The 25,460-nt window shown below is 36.9% G+C and overlaps 1 protein-coding gene across 4 annotated transcripts in view; it reads left to right on the top strand.

Annotated features, from left to right (window-relative positions):
* Positions 1-25,460, top strand: part of VMP1 (vacuole membrane protein 1) — a 127,140-nt gene that overhangs the window by 27,008 nt on the left and 74,672 nt on the right. For all 4 annotated transcript variants that reach the window (XM_010861612.1, XM_010861609.1, XM_010861611.1 and 1 more), the window contains one exon: positions 20,706-20,873. In XM_010861612.1, coding sequence (XP_010859914.1) covers positions 20,706-20,873 — 168 coding nt within the window. The remainder of the gene's footprint in view (positions 1-20,705; positions 20,874-25,460) is intronic.

Raw genomic sequence — 25,460 nt, 5'->3', positions numbered from 1 at the left:
CTAGCATGTGAAATGAGCAGTTATGTGGTAGTTTGAACATTCTTTGGCATTGCCTTTCTTTGGGATTGGAATGAAAACTGACCTTTTCCAGTCCTGTGGCCACTGCTGAGTTTTCCAAATTTGCTGGCATATTGAGTGCAACACTTCAACAACATTATCTTTTAGGATTTTGAATAGCTCAGCTGGAATTCCATCATTTCCACTAGCTTTGTTCATAGTAAAGCTTCCTAAGTTCCACTTCACTTCACACTCCAGGATATCTGGAGTGACCCTCCATCATGGTTAATCTTGGTCATTAAGACTGTTTTTGTACAGTTGAGGAACCAATATTGATGCATTACTAACTAAAGCAAATTCTTTATATTAGAGTTCATTCTGTGTTTTGTATAGTTTTATAGGTTTTGGCAAGAGCTTAATGTTATACATTCTTCATTAGAGGATCACAGAATAGTTTCACTCTCCTAAAAATACCCTGTGCTATACCTGTTTATTCTTACCCTTCTCATTCTCCCTACTCACAGACCCTAAGAAAACACTAATCTTTTACTCTCTCTGTAGGTTCTGATTTTGTTCATATAGTTGGGATTATACAGTATGAGTTTTTTTCTGCTTTCACTTAGCAATATGGATGTAAAGTTCCTCCATTGTCTTCATGGCTTGATACCTCAGTTCTTTATTTTGGGGGGGGCCGTGCCCCACTTCATGTGGGATCTTAATTCCCCAACCGAGGATCAAACCCACACCCACTGCATTGGAAGCACAAAGTCCCCTGGATCACCGGGAAGTGCCAATATCTCATTTTTTAAATTCCCAAATAATATTCCATTTCCTGGATGTACCACCACAATTGGTTTATCCATTCATGTATTGAAGATCATCATGGTTATTTCTAGGTTATAGCAATTATGAATAAAGCTGCTATAAATACTCATGTGCAGGGTTTTGGATATATATATATAAGAATTCAGCTCATTTGGGTAAATACCTAGGGACGTGATCTGTAGATCATGTATATTAATTGATGATACATAGGAAAGTAATCAACTTTTGAATATTAACCTTGTATTCTGCAACGTAAATAGTTTCAGGACTTTGTTGTTGATTCTTTAGGATTTTCTGTGTAAGATAATCATGTCATCTGCAAATAGTTTTGTTTTTTCGTTCTCAATCTATGTACCCTTTCATTTTCGCCCCTTGTCTTTTATTGCATTAGCTCCGTCTGATGTTGAATCGGAGTGGTGACAGGGAAATCCCCTTGTTCCCAACCTTGGTGAGGAAGCCTCTAGTTTCTCACCATGAAGCTACATATCATGTTAGCTACAGGTTTTTGTAGGTGTGCCTTATCAAGTAGATGAAACTTACTTCTGTTCCTAGTTTGTTGTGAGTTGTGTGTGTGTTTGAGAGGGTTTTTGTTGTTTTTTTTTTTTAAATCATGAATCAGTGAGGATTTGGTCAGAAGAACACTTTTTTAGATAGTCGTGATCAAAAATGGATGAAAGGTCAATATAGCAAACAAATTCAGAATGAGAAGTCTTGAAGAACAATATATTAATGTTAAAAATAAAGAGATACCCAGAATATACCATTTCCATTTGACCAGATTATCTTTAGTTCTTAAATTTGTTAGTTCTTAAACACAGAATTCCTTCCAGAATTCCTTAGGTATAATAGGGAAAATGAAGAAAAACAAGTATTTGGAAAAAATACTTTTCCGAGAAGTCAAGCAAAAGGAAGATAAAAGATATCACTGGTTTTGTTTATTTTTAATTACCTGATTGGGATGAAAGTCAGATCCCAAGAAGTTAACTACAGCTGTTTCTACTACTACTACCAAAAATGGCAAGCATTGCCGTCATTATTGTCAGAGTAATACTAAGTGAAGTCAATTCTGTTGTTTTTTACCCGTATTTGGTATTCATTTTTGTGAGGAGGTGTTGCATCCTCATCCTGTTGAACTCCAGCCAGGTGATTTGCCTTCCTCAGAGAAATGTGAGCATAACTGGTAGATCTTGCTTCCTGATGGAAGCTTCAAGGTTTGTCATGCTGTGTTTCACCTGGAGCCCGAGTCTCTGACTACGGGGAGCAGATTCACCTTGCTTGCCTCTGATGGATATGTAGAGTAAGGGAGATAGAAACGTAGTTGTCTTAAGCTACCGAGATTGGGGGCTATTTGCTATTTTAACCTATCCTGACCAATAGACTAACATTTATTGAATGTTTACCACATGCTAGACTCTGTGCTCAGCTCTTTACCTGAATTATTTCATGTAGTCCTTCCAAGAGCCACTTTAGTTCAGTTCAGTCGCTCAGTCGTGTCCAACTCCTTGCGACCCCATGAATCGCAGCACGCCAGGCCTCCCTGTCCATCACCAACTCCCGGAGTTCACTCAGACTCACGTCCATTGAGTCAGTGATGCCATCCAGCTATCTCATCCTCTGTTGTCCCCTTCTCCTCCTGCCGCCAATCCCTCCCAGCATCAGACTCTTTTCCAATGAGTCAACTCTTCGCATGAGGTGGCCAAAGTATTGGAGTTTCAGCTTTAGCATCATTCCTTCCAAAGAAATCCCAGGGCTGCTCTCCTTCAGAATGGACTGGGTGGATCTCCTTGCAGTCCAAGGGACTCTCAAGAGTCTTCTCCAACACCACAGTTCAAAAGCATCAATTCTTCCGCGCTCAGCCTTCTTCACAGTCCAACTCTCACATCCATACCTGATCACTGGAAAAACCATAGCCTTGACTAGACGGACCTTTGTTGGCAAAGTAATGTCTCTGCTTTTCAATATGCTGTCTAGGTTGCTCATAACTTTTCTTCCAAGGAGTAAGCGTCTTTTAATTTCATGGCTGCAACCACCATCTGCAGTGATTTTGGAGCCCAAAAAAGTAAAGTCTGACACTGTTTCCACTGTTTTCCCGTCTATTTCCCATGAAGTGATGGGACCAGATGCCATTATCTTCATTTTCCGAATGTTGAGTTTTAAGCCAACTTTTTCACTCTCCACTTTCACTTTCATCAAGAGGCTTTTTAGTTCCACTTCACTTTCTGCCATAAGGGTGGTGTCATCTGCATATCTGAGGTTATTGATATTTCTCCTGGCAGTCTTGATTCCAGCTTCTGCTTCTTCCAGCCCAGCATTTCTCATAATGTACTCTGCATAGAAGTTAAATAAGCAGGGTGACAATATACAGCCTTGACGGACTCCTTTTCCTATTTGGAACCAGTCTGTTGTTCCATGTCCAGTTCTAACTGTTGCTTCCTGACCTGCATACAAATTTCTTAAGAGGCAGGTTGGGTCGTCTGGTATTCCCATCTCTTTCAGGATTTTCCACAGTTTATTGTGAACCACACAGTCAAAGGCTTTGGCATAGTCAATAAAGCAGAAATAGATGTTTTTCTGGAACTTTCTTGTTTTTTTCGATGATCCAGCGGATGTTGGCAATTTGATCTCTGGTTCCTCTTCCTTTTCTAAAACCAGCTTGAACATCAGGAAGTTCACGGTTCACATATTGCTGAAGCCTGGCTTGGAGAATTTGGAGCGTTACTTTACTAGCGTGTGAGATGAGTACAATTGTGCGGTAGTTTGAGCATTCTTTGGCATTGCCTTTCTTTGGGATTGGAATGAAAATTAACCTTTTCCAGTCCTGTGGCCACTAGTGAGTTTTCCAAATTTGCTGGCATATTGAGTGCAGCACTTTGACAGCATCATTTTTGAGGATTTGAAATAGCTCAACTGGAATTCCATCACCTCCACTAGCTTTGTTCGTAGTGATGCTTTCTAAGGCCCACTTGACTTCACATTCCAGGATGTCTGGCTCTATCACACCATCGTGATTATCTGGGTCATGAAGATCTTTTTTGTACAGTTCTGTATATTCTTGCCACTTCTTCTTAGTATCTTCTGCTTCTGTTAGGTCCATACCATTTCTGTCCTGTATCGAGCCCATCTTTGCATGAAATGTTCCCTTGGTGTCTCTAATTTTCTTGAAGAGATGTCTAGTCTTTCCCATTCTGTTGTTTTCCTCTATTTCTTTGCATTTATCAGTGAGGAAGGCTTTCTTATCTCTTCTTGCTGTTCTTTGGAACTCTGCACTCAGAAGCTTATATCTTTCCTTTTCTCCTTTGCTTTTCACTTCTCTTCTTTTCACAGCTATTTGTAAGGCCTCCCCAGACAGCCATTTTGCTTTTTTGCATTTCTTTTCCGTGGGGATGGTCTTGATCCCTGTCTCCTGTACAGTGTCACGAACCTCTGTCCATAGTTGATTAGGCACTCTGTCTATCAGATCTAGTCCCTTAAATCTATTTCTCACTTCCACTGTATAATCATAAGGGATTTGATTTAGGTCATACCTGAATGGTCTAATAGTTTTCCCTACTTTCTTCGATTTAAGTCTGAATTTAGCAATAAGGAGTTCATGATCTGAGCCACAGTCAGCTCCTGGTCTTGTTTTTGCTGACTGTATAGAGCTTCTCCAACTTTGGCTGCAAAGAATATAATCAATCTGATATCGGTGTTGACCATCTGGTGATGTCCATGTATAGAGTCTTCTCTTGTGTTGTTGGAAGAGGGCGTTTGCTATGACCAGTGCGTTCTCTTGGCAAAACTCTTATTAGCCTTTGCCCTGCTTCATTACGTATTCCAAGGCTAAATTTGCCTGTTACTCCAGGCGTTTCTTGACTTCCTACTTTTGCATTCCAGTCCCCTGTAATGAAAAGGACATCTTTTTTGGGTGTTAGTTCTAAAAGGTCTTGTAGGTCTTCATAGAACTGTTCAGGTTCTTAGCGTTACTGGTTGGGGCATAAGGGGCTTGGATTACCGTTGGGGCATAGGCTTGGATTTTTAAGTTTATCATTCAGCAATTTCATTTATAATTTTTAGTTACAATTGAAAGCTATAACTTAATTCAGATGTCCTAGAAATTCTCATCATTTCTCTAAATATTAGACGTAAGACTAGTTGCTTGATTAAATTTAAATGTTAAAATTAATGAAAATCAACCAGGAAAAATGACTTGTTTGGTCTCCTGTCAAATTTTGTAAGTTGATTTGGAAGAAGTAGAAATCTTGAGGTTTGCTGAGAACAGGTATGTAACCACAAAGGAAAAGTTAGATACTGTTTATGCAGAAATAGTGATTGTTAAACAGAGAGAAAGAGATTGAAGGGAAAATGAATAGAGTCCTTCTCAAGGCTCATGTGGAAGTTGTTTGGGCCTCTAGGTTAGTTGAGGGGCTTCCCAGGTGGCACTCACATTAAAGAATACATCTGCCTGTGCAGGAGATGTAAGCTTGTGGGTTCGATTCCTGGGTCGGGAAGATCCCCTGGAGGAAGGCATAGAAACCTACTCCAGTAATCTTGCCTGGAAAATCCTATGGACAGTGGAGCCTGGCGGGCTATGGTCCACAGGGTTGCAAAGAGTCAGACACAGCTGAAACAACTTAGCATGGCACAGCTCGGCTAGGTTAGTTGGTTCGTTCCATTAAATCTAATAGCCAACAAATGGGCTTCAGGAGGTCTTTTAATTTCCTGAACACTGTACTTGTTACATATCTTCACAACTGTGCATCTTTCTGGGAGAAAGGACCTATAGTGTTAGATTCTCCAGACTCTGTAACCCATGCAAGGTTAAGAACCACTCTTCTAGGACTTTTTTCCTACGTATGGCTATATTAGTTTGCCACTAGATGGCGTTGCTAATACAACCAATATACTATCCTGTGTTTGCAGGTTCTACTCTGGGTAAATATGAAACCCTCAAATAGATTAGAGGCATATTCTGTTTTTCTCTGTATTTATGGCTGCATAATACCAGTTAATGCATGTGAATGAAAATAAGTTTTCTTAATAATTTTACACATTCATTAATTAGTTAAGCAGTTATTCGTTAGACTTTCTGTTCATTGTCATACATGTTTACATGCAGAACATACTCCCGTGGCATGCCCAGTTTCAGGTACAACGCCTTAATTCTCTTTCTTTATTATTTAAAAATATGCAAGTCCTGAAGGGTGATTTTGTTATAGGACTAACATAGTCCTATCATGGGAGGTAAGTCATAGGGCATAGTTAGAGCTGGGTTTCAACACATGGTCCAGTATTACTAACTCTGTGATATTTCACAAATATCTTAACTTTTTAAGCCTCAGTTTATTCAACTGTAAATGGGAGTGATAATAATAGTACCTATCTCATAAGGCTGTTTGGAGGAGTAAATGAAATAAGACACGTATACTTTTCAGTTCAGTGGCTAGTATATATACGGTGCTCAGTGAATGTTAAGTGACCATCATCATCATTATTATTATTATCATTAGTCATACTCTGTTTTTATTTTTAAAACACTCCTTTTCAGACATGCTTTGGAACTGGTCAGGTATATGCCCTGATAAACCTGCGGGCTTGACTTTGGAGCCCTGAGAGGCCACAGTTTAAATGTCAGGATGAATGTCATACAAATCAGCCCATACAGAGGCTGAAGCTCAGCTGGAAATTTTAAGTCTGGAGGAAAATAAAGTCATCCTAGGTGTCACATTATATTAAAAAAAATAATAAGTCAGACACTCAATCCAAAGTAATCAGATATCTGAGGAAACAATATAATTTGGTCAAAACAAGAAATAATAGAAATAGATCCACAGGGTATCTATTTAATAAAGTTAGTAGGCGTGTACCTTAATCCCAAATCAATATGTTTCAAAGAAGTAAAAAACAAGTTAGAATATTTTACCAGAGGTTGAAAACTTTAACGGAGAGCAAGTGGAAATTTTGAATTAAAAGAATAGTATTTGAAATTAAGAACTCAGTTAATGGACTTCAACAGACAACAGCTAAGACAGGATTAATTGACCAGAGAAAAGTATCTAGAACAAAAAAGGAGAGATGGAGGGAAAAAACATATTGTCTTCACAGGAACTTCAGTAAGACTGATTTGTCGTAGCTTTTGTTGAAAAAAATCAGCTGACAGTGGGCAGTCTTTAGATGGCTAAAAGAAAATAACTGCCAGCAGATGATACTCGAAAGTGACCTGTGAACAGTATTAAATAAAAATATTTTCAGAAAAACAGAAACAGTTTGCCGCTAGCAAACATGCTGTAAAGGAAATAGTAAAAAAGTGTTCTTTGAAGGAATGGAAGGAAAGTAATTCTACATTAAAGCACAGAGTTTCAGGCATGAATAAAGATTAAGAAAAGAGTGTATATATGTACACATATGTACATATATATACACATATATATATACACACAAACAAGTAGGTGCTCATGCTCAGTCACTAAGTCGTGTCCAACTCTTTACGATCCCATGGACTGTAGCTTGCCAGGCCTCCCTGTCCACGGGATTTCCCAGGCAAGAATACTTAAGTAGGTTGCCATTTCCTTCTCCAGGGGCTCTTCCTGACCCAGTGATTGAACCTGCTACCTGTGCCTGAAATAATTCATTAAATGCTTGCATTATGCCTTTTTTTCATCTGCTTTTTTGTTTTAGAATTTTATAGTCATTTTGCATAAGTCCACCTGTAGTAGATGACTATTTCATGAACTTGATGTCTGTTTCATGAGCTGGTTTTGCCTGGCAAGTAGCGCAAGTTTACTGATTTCATTCATTTACTTTCCTCATATTTTTAATAAGTAACGTGTGTGTGTGTGTGCACATGTGTACACGTGCACAGCTCAGACACTCGGTCATGCCTGACTCTTTGTGACCCCGTGGGCTGTAGCTCACCAGGCTCCTTTGTCTATGGCATTTTCCAGGCAAGAATACTGGAGTGGGTTGCCATTTCCAGCTCCAGGGAATCTTCCTGACCCAGGAACTGAACCTGCATCTTGGGTCTGCTTCATATCTTTACAACTAGCACCACCTGGGAAGCCCCTTTTATAAGTAGGTCAGAAGTCAGAAGAGCTTCTGTGGCGGGTAGATTTTTCTAAGATCACATCTTCCAAGCCCTCTTCTCTTAGATACTAATTTCCAGAAATCTATTAACAAATTTATTTTAGTCTTAGTATGTATGTAGCAGGTTTCCTTTCAGGTGATTCAGAACTTGAGTGCTTATTTACCAGTGGAAATAATGCCCAGAGTAAAAGCAGCTTAATAAAGAGAAGGTGACTGCTGTTAACTACTTTGATGTATCTCTGTGTGTGAATGTGTCAGAATTTTCACCTCAATAATGGTTTGGCCCAAGGGACGATGACAGCCCAGGGGCAGCACTTTTGCTGTAAAGGGGCCAAATAGTAAATGTTTTAGGCTTTGTGGGCCGTGCAATCCCTTTTGTAATTCCTCTGATCTGTCATTGTAACAAGAAAGCACCCAGGAACAGTATATAGGAATGAATGTGACTGTTTTCCAGTCAGTCTTCATTCAAAAAAAACAAATAGCAGACTGGGTTTAATCCACAGGCTGTAGTTTGCTAAACCTGGCTCTAATTCATGGGATGTCGATAGTACACCAGAAGAAGCATACTGAACTTGGGAGCCTTAGTGAACTAACCACTCTCTAAGGGTTTTATGTGACATGTTATGCATTTGATTTCTCCATTTGCCAAAAAAGGATTTCTTCTCTCTTCTAGGTCATAACAGTAGACTTAACATGATGTTTTGGGAGAGAATATAGTTGTGCAAGTGCTTGAGTGGTCTGGAAGACCATCAAGAGGTTAAAAAAAAGGCAACTTTTCATGAAGAGAAAAGTAAAAGAATTTCTTCCGGTTGAGCTGCTTGATGACAACAAAATTTAGTTCTAATCTCATGTTTGAAACCATTGATGTGTGCAGAACCAGTCTGTTGTAAAAATACAACCTTTACAACACTGCAATCATTTTGAGAAATAAATAATTTTTGAATTACATTTAGATTGTTAAAAATAATTGGGAGAAGCGATAAGGTAATTTCAGTAGCCACATTAGAATTATTCCCATTACTAGAATATATGATTCGTAATTTTGTAAACAACCAGGTTAAAAGCAGGAACATTGGAACTTGATAATGAGAAATATATCTCAGACATGCTCCTTATATGCATGTACATTATTATTCCTAATGTTGTAAGACAAGGTGATTTAACAACTGCCAGGTAGCTCAGTGGTAAAGAATCCGCCTGCCTATGTAGGAGACCCAGGTTCAATCCCTGGGTTGGGAAGATTCCCTGGAGTAGGAAACAGCAACCTGCTTCAGTATTCTTACCTGGGAACTGCCGTGGACAGAGGAGTCTGGCAGGCTACAGTCCATGGAGTCGCAAAAGCGCTGGACACGAGTTAGCGACTGACAGCAACAACAAACTGCGTATGCTATAAATGATTATAAAGTCTGTTCTGTTTGACAGTAACAAAGAGGATGAGTCCTTCAGCGGGCATTTACAAATAATGTGTACACAGACAGTTTTGACACTAGGTGGAGCAGTTTCCTGGAGAAAGGTTTACTAAGCCCTATGTTCCTTTCAAAACAAGCCCAGCTCTTAGACAAAGAACTCTGAGAACGAAAACTATCAACAATCACCTTCAAGTTTTTAGACTCTCAAATATTGAGCTGTAAGTAGAAGGCTGAATGTATTGTACAAAATGCCTTTTCTCTTTGGCATCTATTTTAACCATTGAATTCCCTCACCTTTGGGAATCAAAATGGGAGGGATTTTCACATTAGAACTGCCTTATTTAGATGGCAATTGGTACACAGAAAAGTTTCGAAGCTATTTAGTTACATTGTAAAGTAGATCAGATTTTATAAAAAGATATACCATCAGGGCATTATCATCTGAATGGTATTTATGAGTCAGTTGTGTTAAAAGACCGTTTTAGATTAAGAATATCATTTTATAGATAAAGATTGGTGGTTTAAATACATTGCATCTAAAAATCAGTGAATGTCAAGAGTGTTTTAAGTACCAGGAGAAACCATGGCCATAAAACTGTAAGTTTAGAATGTGGTTATCAGATATGGTAATAAGATATAAATGAATAAAGAATTCTACTTGAAAACATAAACAAAGACCATTTTAATTAAAAAAAAAATGGGGCTCTTTGTTATATACTAAATACAAGGAAAGTAAGTAGTGAGATATTTGCCCCTGTATAAAATTCAAGTCTGCTTTTGCCTTAAAGTTTAATGTTATTTCATTGCTAATGTGGTAAAAATTGTACATTTTAAAAAGTCCAACATCTTGATTACTAGCAAATGTTCATAGAACTTCCCTGTCTGTAGCACCCTGTTTTCTTTAGTGAATAAGCACTTCATAGTTTGTATATGGTACTTTATAGTACTCTGTTATATGTATACATATAAAGCCTTTCTTATACTTTTTGACTTTTGGCTATTTATTGCCTAAAGAAAATGTTGTTTGAAAAACTGCGTGGATATGGGTTGAAGTGAAATAGTGAAGCAGTTTCAGGAAGAGAACTATTGTAGTAATCATTTAATGCCATGAGCTGGAATAATTGTTTTAAAAATTGTTAGCCAACCTCTTCACATTTTTTCCTGCTTGACTTCTGATGATTGCTCCATAGCTTACCTGTCTATCCCTCTATAAGACAAAAAAGGGAAGAAATTGCCAAAAGGAAGGTTCTAGTGTGACCTAATATTGCTCTGTATAGGTATAATGACTCTGGCTATAAGTATGCAGTGACTCAGGGCTCTTGCGGGAAGACCATCAGGCCCTTCTTAGAAAAGATCTGTTTGCCCTTTTTTTGATGAGGGCATGATCAGCTCTGAGTCTTTCCCCAAGGAATGACTCATGTATTAACTCTTAAGAGTATCACCACATCAAAAGCAGAAACCAGGATCTCCAGGACAGGGATGGGTTTTCACCAAACCCAGAAGGATATGCACAGACTGACTGACTTCCTGTCCTGAAGTCACTATCTATTAATGTGCACTTAAATGAAAGCTAGTAGGATTCAGTTTACCTGAAATCTGTTCTTTTGAATATATATTTTAGACAAAGTATAACCTTTTTAAAAGTTCTCTTTATAAATACGTGGTCCATTCCTCCTGAATATTAAATCAACTTTATGATCAAAATTGTTTAGGTTTAGAGAAGAAAAGTGAAACATATCTTTGCTTATGGATTGATTTAAGATAATAAAAATGACTTTGAAGACAGGTCCTTATAACCTAGAGTCTGATTATAGAGTTTACACATTTTCATTTTGGTTATTTTATACTTACCATAACGCTTATACTACATAACCTCATTACATTACCCTGTTACTTAGGTTGAACAGGCATTATTATTATTATTATTAATCAGACTTTTCATCAAATGAGGAATGTGAGATAGAAGTCTGAGTACATCTAGTTAAGTTACTAACAGATTTTTAGAAAACTAAAATCCACATTAACTAATGGCCAAATTACTGCTTCTTTACACACTGTACCACCTTTTATAGGGAGAGAATAGGGGCTTAATTTATAAACTCTTCTTCATAGAAAAAAACCCCACAAACACTAGTTGAACTTCTCAGTGTCCATTTGGAATCAATTTTATGCTCTAGCCTTCTAGAGTTATTTGTTGTACACCATAACCTTAGGTAAACTGTTTTCTGACTACGATGAGAAAAGCAATGATTAAAAGAATTTGAAGGGTAGAATTCCTGTTTGTAAAAGCATTTCTAAACTCCCCTGAGAGATGGACTTAAAGAAAACAAAAGTTTTGCAAGTCATACAGACAACCATTTGTCATCTCTTTTATTTATCACCCAGATATTCCTAATGAATCACATTCCAGACTAACCACGGACTCCTTTTGTTCCTCCGTGAAGGAGTGTGGCAAACAAATGTTTTCCCAGTGAATCAGCACAGAATTCTTGATTTTATTACCTTTGCCCTAAACTTTCCAGACAAAACTAATTGGAAATTTTGCCTTTGGGATCATACTTGACTTCTGTGTATGGATGATGGATTAGGCTATGAATTGACATTACAGATGTTATACAAACAACTCCAGTCTTTAGGAATGTTTTATCAGTTCTGAGGGAGCTGCCTGGAGTGGAAGAATGTCTGTCTGTCTGCTCGTCTTCCTTAAAAAAACTCACACATACTACACTCTTTGGCGGGGGCAGCCCCCCAGCTGCGCAGCATGTGGGAACTTAGTTCTCCAACCAGGGATCAAATCCAGACCTCCTACATTGGAATCTCTGAGTCTTAACTACTGGCCCTCCAGGGAAGTCCCCGTACTACACTATTATTGTGATATCATATTTGTCATCTTGGTTGATAAAAAAGCTTGGCTAAATTAGACTTATGATTAACTAATACAATCATTTTAGGTTTTCACTTTTTCAAAAAATGTCTCTGGAAAAAAGGGCTCCCAAAGGAACCAAAGTTAAAAAATCCAGAAAACACTTGTCTTTAAGTGGAGCAACAATACATAGACTAGTTTTTGTCATTTACTAATTTGTGTTTGTGGCACCAGGACTGCTTTCTCAGGACTTATATAGGTACTGCTTTATCAGAGCACTGCTTAGAACTCCTCACTACCAGCTTAGGATATTTTTGTGTGTTATAATTTCAGGAATGATCATTTTACCTCTAGGATAATTTTTTTTTTAATTCTAAATTTCTATTAATTTGATAGAGCCAATAGTATATTTACTATTCCTGAAAGAATGTAAATTATAGAAGTGTAACTTTTTGAATTTATCTTAAAAGAATATTTTAAGTTAAAATACTTTTCCTGCAAATACCTGTATCTGCTCTTGTTAGAAATCCTATCTCCTCCCCAACCTCCCACCCACCCCCAAGCTAACTATGGTCTTACTCTCACCCAGACATCCTCTCGCCTGGCCAAGCACTACATCTTTTTATCCTGGACAGAGCAAAATTATTCCACTATCAAAACTTTGGAAAATATAGTGTAATACAGCTCGTGAGACTAAGATATATGAGGCTTTGAACTGAAGCAAAACCAGATGTTCGATATATTACAAAGAGCTGAACTGTCTTGTTGAGTTGACTTCACTTAGAATGACTATGTTAAAGTAACCACCCACCCCAAAAAAGGACCCTAAAAACCTGTCACTCTGATGAGAGTGTAACTTTTCATCCCAATCATAAAATTTGACCTTCGGAATCATTAAAGGGAACTTCCATTGGCAGTAATTCGGAACTCTCAGAGGCAGTTTGTGAATGTTAACAGTGACCTGGTTGCTAGCTAGGAAATTTATAGAGCTTCCTGTGCTGGGGAATAACAGCCTGTGCTGTATATAGCTGTTTAACTTCCATTGATTACCAATACCTAGATTTAAGGACACTGTCCTTAAATAGAAAAATTAACTTATCAAGGACTGTCATTTGCTACTTTTCCTTAAGAAGTGCTGCTTGTATTACCCTTGTCACATGGTACATTCTTTTAAATGTGCTGGGACTCACTTGATACCACAGTATATGATCTCTTGGTGACTTTCATGTATACTTGAATGAAAAGAATATGTATTTGGCTATTTTGGGGAATAGTGTTCCATGTTGTTCTAGTTTTCTGTATTCATTCTGGTTTTCAGTTTGTTTATTCTGTCAACGAAAAAGAGAAGGGTGTTGAAATTTCAACTCTAATTGTAGATATGTTTTTATTTCTCATTTTAGTTCTGTTAGTTTTTGCTTTATATATTTTGACATGCTGACAGATTTAGGATTTTTCTGTCTTCCTGAGAATTAGCCTTTTTATCATTATGAAATGTCCTTATTCATTTCTAGTAAAATAACACACCCTCTCCTGAAATCTACTTAGTCTCTTATTAATGTAGAATACTCCATCTTTTGTATGATTATTTTTACACAGTTTGTCTTTTTTCATCCCTTTACTTTTGGATCTGGATATTTTAAATGGGCTTTTTGTAGAGAGCATATACTGAGGTCTTGCTTTTTAAATCAGTCTGACACTCTCTGTGTTTTCATTTGTATATTTGGTACATTTGCAATTAATCTAATTGTCAATATGGTTGGATTTAAGTCTACCCTTAAACTGCTGGTCCCCACCTGTTTTTTATTCTTTTCTTACCTTTTTTTGAAATGAGTATTATTTTTAGGATATATAATATAACCACATTATAATGTTATACTCCCTTTTCTCCCTCCCATACTTTATGCTGTTGTCTTATATTTGCTGTCTTACATATGCTGCAGTCCATGGGGTTGCAAGGAGTTAGAGATGACTGAGCGACTGAACTGTCTTATATTTTACTTCTGCGTGTGTCATATGTGTGTGTGCTTGTGTGCTCAGTCATGTCTGACTCTGTGTTACCCTGTGGACTGTAGCCCAACAGGCTCCTCTCTCCATGGGATTTTCCAGGTAAGAATACTGGAGTGAGTTGCCATTCCCTCCTCCAGGGGATCTTCCCCACCCAGGGATTGAACTCATGTCTCCTCATCTCTTGCCTTGGCAGGCAGATTCTTTATGGCTCAGCCACCTGGGAAGTCTGACGTACGTCATGGTTTTTGCTTTAAACAACTAGTTATTTTTTTAAAGAGATTTTAAAATGAGGAAAAACGGTGTTCTCTCTTTCCAGTGCTTTTCACTCCTTTGTGTAAAGTTTACATTTGCTATTACTTTTCTTCTGAGAACTTCCTTTAACATTTATTGTAGTGCAGATCTCCTGGAACAAATTCTTTTGGCTTTTATCTATCTGAAAATGTTATTACTTCATCTTTATTGTTGAAATATATTTTTCCTTAATTCTAGATTCACAGATTTTTTTTTTTTTCCCTTTCAGCACTTTAGAGAAGTAATTCTATTGGTTTTTGGTTTGTTTCTGATGAGAAAACCCTATCTGTATTTCCCTGTAGATGACTTAGTCATACCTTGGAGATATTGTAGATTTGGTTCCAGAGCACAAGCGAGTATGGTGATAAAGCAAGTTACGAATTTTTTGGTTTCTTAGTGCATCTAAAAGTTATGTTTACTATATATTGTACTCTATTACATGCCTAAAATATATATACATACCTTAATTAAATAATAATGCTGTGGGAAAAATGGAGCCAATGAATTTGCTTGACACAAGATTGCCACAAACCTTTAATTTGTAAAGATCACAATATCTGCAAAGTGCAGTGAAACAAGATTGCCTATATAATGTGTTATTTTTATCCCTTCTGCTTTTAAGATTTTCTTGATTTGCTGAATTATAGAATTTGATTATGATGTGATTATGATAATTTTCAGCAATTTGCTTGTGTTTTATTTTACGTTGATCCTGACTGAGGTTTGTTGAATTTCTTAAATCTGTGAGTTGATGGATTGATATTTTTCATCAGATCTTGAAAATATTTGGCCACCTCTTCACCAACATGCATGCACGCGCGCACGCGCACACACACACACACACACACACACTTTCCCCTCTCTTTCTGGAATTTCAGTTACATATATATTAGACTGTTTGGTATTATTCCACAGGTTACTGAGGTTCACTTCTCCATAGCCTTTACTCTGTGTATCCTTTGGTTCACATACTTTCTATTGCCTTGTCTTCAAGTTCTCTAATATTTGTCCTGTGGTATCTAATCTGTTGACTATTGAGTGAATTTTTCTATTCAGATATTACATTTTCAGCTCTAGAAGTTCCATTTTATTATATTTATACTTGTATTTCTTCCCGCGTTGTGTTTATGTTTTCCTTTAAATCAGAGATCAGCAAACTAGTTCTGTAAATGTCCAAATAATAAATGTTTTAAGACTTCATAGAACACAACGTCTAGGTCAGAGCTGCTCAGTGTTACCCTTGAGGCAGAGAATTAGCCAGAGGTGATATGTATAGCCATGTATACATGGTTACCTTCTTTGAAACTCTGTAAAACTGGTGGTAGGCTGAATTTGGCCCCTGGGCTAAAATTTGCCCGTTATTGCTTTAAATCTTTGAACATATTGGGTTGGCCAGAAAGTTCATTTGGATTTTTCCATAACATAACAGAGAAACCCACTATTTCTGGGTTATGGCCCACCTAATATTTTTAAGGCCTTGTCTGCTAATTCCATTATATCTAACATTTCTGGGTCTGTTTCTATTGACTAGTGTTTCTTCAGGTTATGGGTCATGTTTTCCAAACTGTTTCCCATATCTAGCTATTTCTTATTAGATGCCGAACTGTGGTATTAAGTTGTTGATTATTTGGATTTTGCCATCATCCTTTACAGAGTATCAGTTTTTTTGTTTTGGAGGGCACTAAGTTACTAGTGGGCTGGCTTGGTCCATTTAAGTCTTTTTAAAACCTCTATTATGATCTATTTAGTTTTTACTAGGTTCTTTCCAAGGTCATCCCTGAATGCTAAGTCTTTCCATTCTAGCTCAACAGAGTTCAGGTGTTTCCCAGCCCTGGGTGAAGTCTTGGAATTGTTCAGCTTCTTTTCTCACTAATTGTACTTTGCCAGGCCTTATACATAGCATGCAATGCAGCTTTGTATGCTAGAGTCTCAGGGGGGACCCCCATACACAAATGGAGAGTCCTTTCTCTGCATTAAGTATTCTGCCCCACAGATTTCAACCACTCAGCACCCCCCAAACTCAAATTTTCTTCTCAATGCAGCAGTACTACCACGCTTTTCTTAGGGTCTTCCTCTTTGGACAACAGATTTTATTTTATTCTTAATTTTACTTTTTGGCTGCACTGGTGTTCGTTGCTTTGTGCGGGCTTTCTGTAGTTTTGGCGAGCAGGGGTACTCTAGTTGCGTTGTGCAGCTTCTCGTTGCAGTGGCTCCTCTTGCTGTGCAGCAAAGGCTCTGGGCACGCAGGCTTCAGTAGTTGCAGCGCTCAGGCTCAGTTGTTGGCATGCAGGCCTAGCTGCTCTGTGGCATATGGAATATTCCTGGACCAGTCATTGAACCTGTGTCCCCTGCATTGGCAGGCCAGTTCCTATCCACTGCACCTCCAGGGAAGTCCCATGGACTATGGATTTAAAAGCATTTTTTTTTTTAAATTTGGCTGCCTCAGGTCTTAGTTGTGGCACACAGGATCTTTTTGTTGTGGCCGGGGGACTTCAGAGCATACAGGCTCAGTCGTTGCGGTGCCCAGGTTTAGTTGCTCTGCAGCATGTGGCACCTTAGTTCCTCAATCAGGGATCGAACCCAGGACCCTGGCATTGGAAGCTCAGAGTCCTAACCACTGGACCACCAGGGAAGCCCCCTGCACTGTGGGTTTTGCTGCAGACACGCAGTGTGTCTACACATGGGAAGCAGAGTCGTCACAGGGCTTCTGCATCTGTATCCTTTTCTCAGCAGTCAAGAAATACCGGACTGCCTGTGGTACAACGTCTGAACAGAATTGTTCCCTGTATTTTGTAAGGATTCCAATTGTTTTGTGTAGGAGTGAACATCTGTTCCAGTCACTTCATGATATAAGGCAGAAAACCCTTAGCCACAGGCCAGAATCTCTAGTCCATGCATATCAATACTTGCCTACTCGCATGAGAGCTGGAACCTCCTGCTCAGTACACATGGTATTACTTTTATGTCTTGCGGTGAATCTTTCCAGGTAGCCTTTGCTGCTTATACTGTAGCTTTTTGTCTTTATCCCTCGTTTCTTCATTTAATATGGCTTACATGTGATTCTTTTATGTTTGATAACATTGTAGTAAATTGTACGTTTTAGAAAATTGACGTAAAAGGTAATTTAATACGTGTAACTGTTAAAATTCTCTTAATCAAAATGATCGTCTTTTGGTTTTTGTGTTTGGATTCTTCATGTAAACTAATATTTATTTCAGTCAAGTCCATTATATTTAGGAACTATTAACCTGTAATGTTAAAAAGAACTTTTGAGGCTTGCTATCACTTAACATAGCTTAAACTAAAATGTCGAGGTACAGGCTAAATGGGGTCTTGAGAATGAGCAACAGACCAGAAGCTGAGTTATTCATGTTCATTTTGTCTGGGAACCACCACATCTGCCACTAAGGCTGAGTAATCATGACTTATAAGTGTGGTTATGGAAAGTATATATCAGTTTAATTGTGTGAACCATCCTTTCTTTAGGGAAAATATTTTCAACAGATTGCTGAAAATTTTCCCTTTTTAGAATCACTTAAAACTGTGAATAAGCCTTTTATCTTGTTGAATGACCTGTTTAATCAGTTGAGGTGCATATTTTATTTATATTTCTGAAATAGAAATGTAGTTTTTTTCCTTCCTCTGTATCCCAGAAATCTCATTATTTTAGTGTCTAAGTTCAAGTTGTGTTCTCCTAGAGTTCATTTCTAGAGGATAGTTGTGTAGGGATATCATGAACAAACTCTTGAATTTCTTTTGTTTTGCCTTAAGTAGTATCACATTTCTCTTGTGTGTTTTCAAACAGTGAATGTGAAGTTAACAGGTTTTTTTTTTAATTATGTCTGATGCTTGTCTGTAAGTGTACAACAAGAAATTCAGTTCCTCTGAATTCTACAGACTTTAGTGTGTGTGTGTGTGTGTGTGTGTGTGTATGTGTAGAATCACAAAATAATTCCTTTTTCTGTAACTGTGAAATATCTTTTATGCACATAATAATATTCAGAGAAACAGCTGTATATTTCATGATTAATTACAGCTTCTCAAAAAATATACCATTCCTTTTTAAAAAATTCTATAATTATTTTTAAACTTATTATTACTATTTATAGTTTTCTGTGAATTAAAACTCAAGAAAAAGAGGAACAGACTAAAAATTCACATAGGTTTCTCTTTGGCTCAGAGGAAAACTTTATAGTTAATTGATTCAGTGCCAAGTGTAGGCCTTCTTTTTATAGATTTTTATTTGAATACAAAGTGCCACTGCATTTAGGGGGAAATGGAGTTTAGATTTATGAATATCTTTCTTTTTCATATTACATGCAACAAAAAAATTTGCTTAATATTACCTTTTATTTTGATAGCAACCGGAGTTCTTTAATGTTTTATTCTCATTGCTACATCTTATTCAGTTTGTCTTTGAACCACAAATTCTTTTACCATGTGGTTTAAAAAGACTTTTTTAAATCCGAAGATCACTTACTATATGTGTGTCTATATATACATCCATATGGGTGTGTATAATTTTTTCTACAAATACACTATTTTTCTTTTTAACAGTGAATAGCTAATACTTTCTGAGGGCTTACTATATGCCCAGCACTAAGTCAAGCATATTTATATAAATTGACTAATTGAAACCTCACAGTGTCCCCAGAGTGTAGGTCCTGAAGGTGTTTTATCATTACCATTTTATAGATGAGGAAAACAAGACTTAGTAAGAGGCAGAGGCCAGAACCTGAGTCAGTACATCTGGCTGTGGAAGTTATGCTTATGGCAACAGTATGTTTTAAAGTGAATACTGGCATCATGTATGTTAGAGCAACATGTTAAGAAAATCCAGCTTCCAGAGCTCACACTTCATGAGAACCTTGGAAATTAGCAATGGATTTTATTGTTAGCTTGATTGTATTTAGTGTTTTTTAATTTTGGAACTAGATAAAGCCATCAAATGAATCTAATTCTTTTGCCTTGCTAAAGAGTGGGTTAAGTGATTTTTCTGAGGTTGCTTATTTTCTGACCCTTAATAGACTATAAGAACCTACTTGAAACCCTAAAGGAACTTGTGTAAAACATACATGTTTCCATGTCCACTTATTGAATCAATTTATGCTTAGGGGACCCAGGAATTAATACTTTTAACAAAGCCCCTTGTTGATTATTATGCAGATACCTCATATTGGCATACATGTTCATTTGAGAACCATTGTATTTAAACCTTTATCACACATCTAAATACTAATTCATTTTAATCTAATATATTATTATTAATTTATAATGTTTCAAAACATAGGTACAAAGCAGCACAAAATCTTCCATAGAAAAAAAGTACTTTAAAAGAAAAATTCATTGGTACTGGTTCCACAATTTTATTTTTGTTTTACAATCTCAGTGAGAAAGATCAGTGAGGTAGTTACTTCATCAACTATTGTTTTTTGAAATATAGTTAGTTTATAATGCTGTGTTAGTTTCAAGTGTACAGCAAAGCGATTCAGTTATACATGCGTATGTATATATTTTTTCAGCGTCTCTTCCATTGTAGGTGATTGCAAGATACTGAATATAGTTCCCTGGGCTATACAGCATGTCCTTGATTACGCGTTTTATGTATAGTAGTGTATATATGTTAATCTCAAACTCCTCATTCCTGCCCTGCCCCCCACTATTCCCTTTGGTAAACATAAATTTATTTTTCTGTGTCTGTATCAACTTTTTAAAGTAAGGAAAAAAGTAGTATTTTCAAAGTATGCCTAAAAGAATAGGGACACAGGAGGTTTTTTAGAGGGGATAGCATTCTCACAAATGAGATGTATGGATAAATAAAATAAGAGTCAAGTGAGAAATCATGGTTTCCAGAGACTCGTGTTAGGGAAAGGAGGTTGACTACAAAAGGACACAAGGGAGCTTTTTGCATTGAGGAAATGCTGTGTATCTGTATCCTGATTATGTGACTAAATATAATTGTCAAAACTTACTGAACAACAGATCTAAAACAATGACTCTTACTATATGTAAATTATATCCCCATAAATTTGAAATTGTTTTTTTAAAAAATAAACCTTGAAGAGATTCTGGGAGTGATTATTTTTTCAAATTATCAGTTGCATCTTGAAATACTTGGGTGAATTCTTGTTCTTTAAAAGCTAACATTTTTCTATTAATGTGTGGTGATTAAGGTAACATTAAAATAACATCATAATTCCTTTTTCTTTAATATTTCTCATCAAAGTTTTCTCTTTTTTTTTTTTTTTTGGTAGGGTCCACATATAGCTTCAGTTACATTAGCTGCTTATGAGTGCAATTCAGTTAATTTCCCTGAACCACCTTATCCTGATCAGATTATTTGCCCAGATGAAGAGGGCACTGAAGGAACCATTTCTTTATGGAGCATCATCTCAAAAGTTAGGATTGAGGCCTGCATGTGGGTAAGATGTCCATTTTCATGCTTACCTAAAATTAACCTCACTGTCTTGATTCTTTGTACCTTGTTGAAATTGAATCCAAACATATACCAAGTCAGTAAATAATTGATAAAGTCACCAACTACCTAACTTCCATGGAAAAGAAATCTCTAGAGCTTCTCTTTGTGAATAACATGCAGAAGGAAGGCAGGAGACTATAGGTACCACCAGGTATTGATGCCAAGGAGTCAATAGCAGGGAAAAGGAATATAAATGATGCAAATATATTACTTTGTAAAGTTTTACTGATGTTTATAAAATATGATAATCACATAGCAAATGGTTATATATCAATCCAAACTTGGTAAGTATTATATGTCTCTCTCTTAGATTTAAATACCCTGTGTTTAGTTTTAGAAGATTAGTTTCATTTTCTGAGTTGTTGTAATACTAAAGTAAGGTCAGAAATTTCTTAATAAACTAAGCTTTACTGTATTTGAGGTGAGATCAAACTATATGATGATTTACTTTCAGTAGTATCAATTATTCTTTTTATGGCTTGGTTAATATATTTTGGGAAATTTTGAACTATGTGATCAATGATAAATGTATTTTAATCTGTATATCTACACAAAGCATTTTTTTATATGCCTAAATTCATTCAGGTGTCTATCACTGAGGAATAGCTCAGTTGCTAAAGACTTCCTATTACCATTTGAATTACTTTTTAATTTATTATTTGGAATTATTAAGTTTTATGTTCCCTAGAACTTTTTCCCTCTAACAATTTCTTACAAAATAGGAAATGTGAAACACTTCTCTTAAATGCCTTAAAGTGAAGATGAATACAGTGCCCACAGGAGAGGCAGTTTGAAACATTCAAATGTTAGAGGTTATGTTGTGCTTTAAAAGAATTAAAAGGGAAATGCCATATATTGAATTTGTTGAATATGAAAAACAGGAAAAATTGTCATATTTCCTGTTACTGTCTTAAAAATACTGGAAACAGATTCATTGTACTAGTTGCATATGTTTTATAAATTTCATCACATTACTCCTTTGATAAAAAGCTGTTAATAAAATAACTAGTTACTCGGAACATGCTAGAAAGGGGGTATGTATATAAACTTCAGTTTTCTGTTTTTCTTTTGTTCTTTCAAAATGGTTTACGTGGCTCAATTAACACTAACGCCAACAAAGACATTTTCATCCCAGCTGGCAGTGATAACTGCCTCTTCCAAATTCCCATGGTGTGTATTATCTGAAGCGCTTATTTGGCCTGGCTCCATGCATGCCTCAAATTATTTAAATTGGCTGGTGTAGTGGCTTACTTCCCCAAATAAATTTTTAGTTTCTCAAAAAAATTCAGACTGTACCTTAAATTGAATGTATTACCCTCACAACAGTCAGCATTAGGCTTGGCTTGTAGTATTACAAGAATGTCAAAAAAACGCTGATTAATTGTCTGTTTGTCTGTTCTTCATATTCCCTTCTTTGAAGCTGTCTTTTGTGACAATAAATGTAGCACATATCAAGTTGTGTTTAAATTGGTTCCTGTTGTTTTCACCATTTTAAGGACAGTCCTTTTAACAAAAGGTGCTGCGGAAACTGCATATGGTTACTGTTGTTTAGTCCCTTACCTCGTGTCCGATTCTTTGTAACCTCTGCACTGAATACAGAGGTTATGTGTATGGACAGAGGCTCCTCTGTCCATGGGATTTCCAAGCAAGAATACTGGAATGGGTTGCCATTTCCTTCTCCAGGGGATCTTCCCGGGATCAAACCCATATCTCCTACGTTGGCAGGCGGATTCTTTACCACTGAGGCACCAGGGAATCCCAGGGAAAACTGAATATCCACTTGCAAAAGAGAAAGATTGGATCCTTACCTTATACCATATGTAAAAATTAACTCAAAATTCATCAAAGACCTAAACTTGAGTTCAAACTCTAAGATGCTTAGAAGAAAATATAGAGACAAATCTGCATAATGATTGGCAGTGGTTTCTTAAATAAGACACTGAAAGTAGAGGCCACAAAAGAAAGACAATACATAAATTGAACTTTGCTAAAATTAAACCTCTTGTACATCAAAGGATACAGTATCAAGAGAGTGAAAAGAGAACCCACAAAAAGGAAGAAAATGTTTATAAGTCATATATCAGATAAGGATTTAATATTCAGGATGTTTAAAGAACTATGCAACTCAACAATAAAAAGACTAACAACCCAATTAAAAAATGGGCAAAGGACTTGAATAAACACTTCTCCAAGGAAAAGACACAAATGGCGAGTAAGTACACAAATTCTCAACATCAGTAGTGTTGGGGAAGTACAAATCCAGCCATAAGGGAATACCTATTAGGATGGCTATTATTCTTTTAAAAAGAGTAATGAGTATTGGTGAAGATGTGGGGAAACTGGAAAACTCCTAGGTTGCTGGTGGGAATGTAAAATGATTCAGCTGCTGTGAAAAAGAGTTTGGTAGTTTCTCAAAAATGTAAACATAGAATTACTCTGTGACCTTCTTCTAATGTAAATACCCAAAAGAACTGAAAACCAGGACTCAAATATAAGTATAGAAACTTCCAGTTCACTGTTAAGCAACATTATTCATATTATCAGAAAGGAGGAAATAACCCCAAGTACCCTCAATAGATGAATGGATAAACAAAGTGTAGTATATACACAGAATATTACTCAGACATAAAAAGCAATGAGGTTTTTATACATGCTACAATGTAGATGAACCTTGAAAACATGGTAAATAAAATAATCTAGACATAGAAAGATACTGTATGATTCCACTTAAATCAACTATCAAGATAATTCAGATTTGTTAATAAAGACAAAAAATAGATTTGGATGGACTTCATTTGTGGTCCAGCGGTTAAGAATCCACCTGCCAATGCAAGGGATGTGGATTTGATCCCTGGCCTAGGAAGACCCCACACGCCATGGAGCAACCTAAGCCGACGTGCGGCAACAACTTAGCACGTGTGCTGCGACTGCTGAAGCCCACGCGCCTGGATCCGTGCCCTTAGATGAGAGAGACCGCTGCAACAGAGAGTAAACTCTGCTTGCTGCAGCTAGAGAAGGCCCGTGCACAGCAACGAAGACCCAGCGTAGCCAAAAATTAAATACCTATTAATAATTAGTTAATTTAAAAATAAGCTCCGTGAAGCGGTAGTTTTTTTTTTTTTTTTTTTTTTTAAGTAGATTTGAGATTACCAGCATTGTGGGGAATGAGAAGTTAATGCTTAATGGGGTAACAGTTTCCATTTGGGTGAAGAAAAATACTGGAAATATTTTTTATATTTTATCCTTTCATAAAATTGATCTCATTTGTGTTCACATCCATATTTTTTGTCTCATTATAAATATAGTAAATCAGTAAAATCCTTGAAATATGTACTTCCAGTTATAAAAATCAGTGTTAACCTCAGTTTAAGTCTGTTCATATAGGTCTTTGGAGCCCATTAAAATGAATTGTTTGGTGTTGCTGATCAATGGGTTACCTTTTTTCAGTTTGTATCTTTCTGATACTTCACAATTTGTCTGTATCACTAGTGTTCAGTTCAGTTCAGTTGCTCAGTTGTGTCCGATTCTTTACGATCCCTGTCCATCATCAACTCCCGGAGCTTGCTCAAACGCATGTCCATTGATTTGGTGATGCCATCCAACCATCTCATTCTCTGTCATCCCCTTCTCCTCCCACCTTCAATCTTCCTGAACATCAGGGTCTTTTCTTTGCATCAGGCGGACAAAGGATTGGAGTTTCAGCTTCAGCATCAGTCCTTCCAAAAAATATTCAGGACTGATTTCCTTTAGGATGGAATGGTTGGATCTCCTTGTAGTCCAAGGAACTTGCAAGAGTCTTCTCCAACACCACAGTTCAAAAGCATCAATTCTTTGGCTCTTGCTTTCTTTATAGTCCAGCTCTTACATCCATACATGACTACTGGAAAAGCCATAGCTTTGACTAGACGAATCTTTGTTGGCAAAGCAATGTCTCTGCTTTTTAATATGCTGTCTAAGTTGGTCATAACTTTCCTTCCAAGGAGCAAGCATCTTTTAATTTCATGGCTGCAGTCACCATCTGCAGTGATTTTGGAGCCCCCAAAATAAAGTCTGTCACAGTTTCCATTCTTTCCCCATCTGTTTCCCTTGAAGTGATGAGACCAGATGCCATGATCTTCTTTTTCTGAATGTTGAGTTTTAAGCCAACTTTTTCACTTTCCTCTTTCACTTTCATCAAGAGGCTCTTTAGTTCTTCTTTGCTTTCTGCCATAAGGGTGGTGTCATCTGCATATCTGAGGTTATTGATGTTTCTTTGATTCCAGATTGTGATTCATCCAGTCCAGCATTTTGCATGATGTACTCTGCATATAAGTTCAATAAGCAGGGTGACAGTATGTATACAGCCTTGACGAACTCCTTTCCCGATTTGGAACCAGTCTGTTGTTCCATGTCCAGTTCTAACTGTTGCTTCTTGACCTGCGTACAGATTTCTCAGGAAGCAGGTCAGGTGGTCTGGTATTCTTGTCTCTCTAAGAATTTTCCACAGTTTATTGTGATCCACATGGTCAAAGGCTTTGGCATAGTCAATAAA

The sequence above is a fragment of the Bison bison genome, unplaced genomic scaffold, assembly GCF_000754665.1.
Source record: "Bison bison bison isolate TAMUID 2011002044 unplaced genomic scaffold, Bison_UMD1.0 scf7180017864472, whole genome shotgun sequence".
Lineage (NCBI taxonomy): Eukaryota > Metazoa > Chordata > Mammalia > Artiodactyla > Bovidae > Bison > Bison bison.
This window is presented reverse-complemented; position numbering and strand designations above follow the sequence as displayed.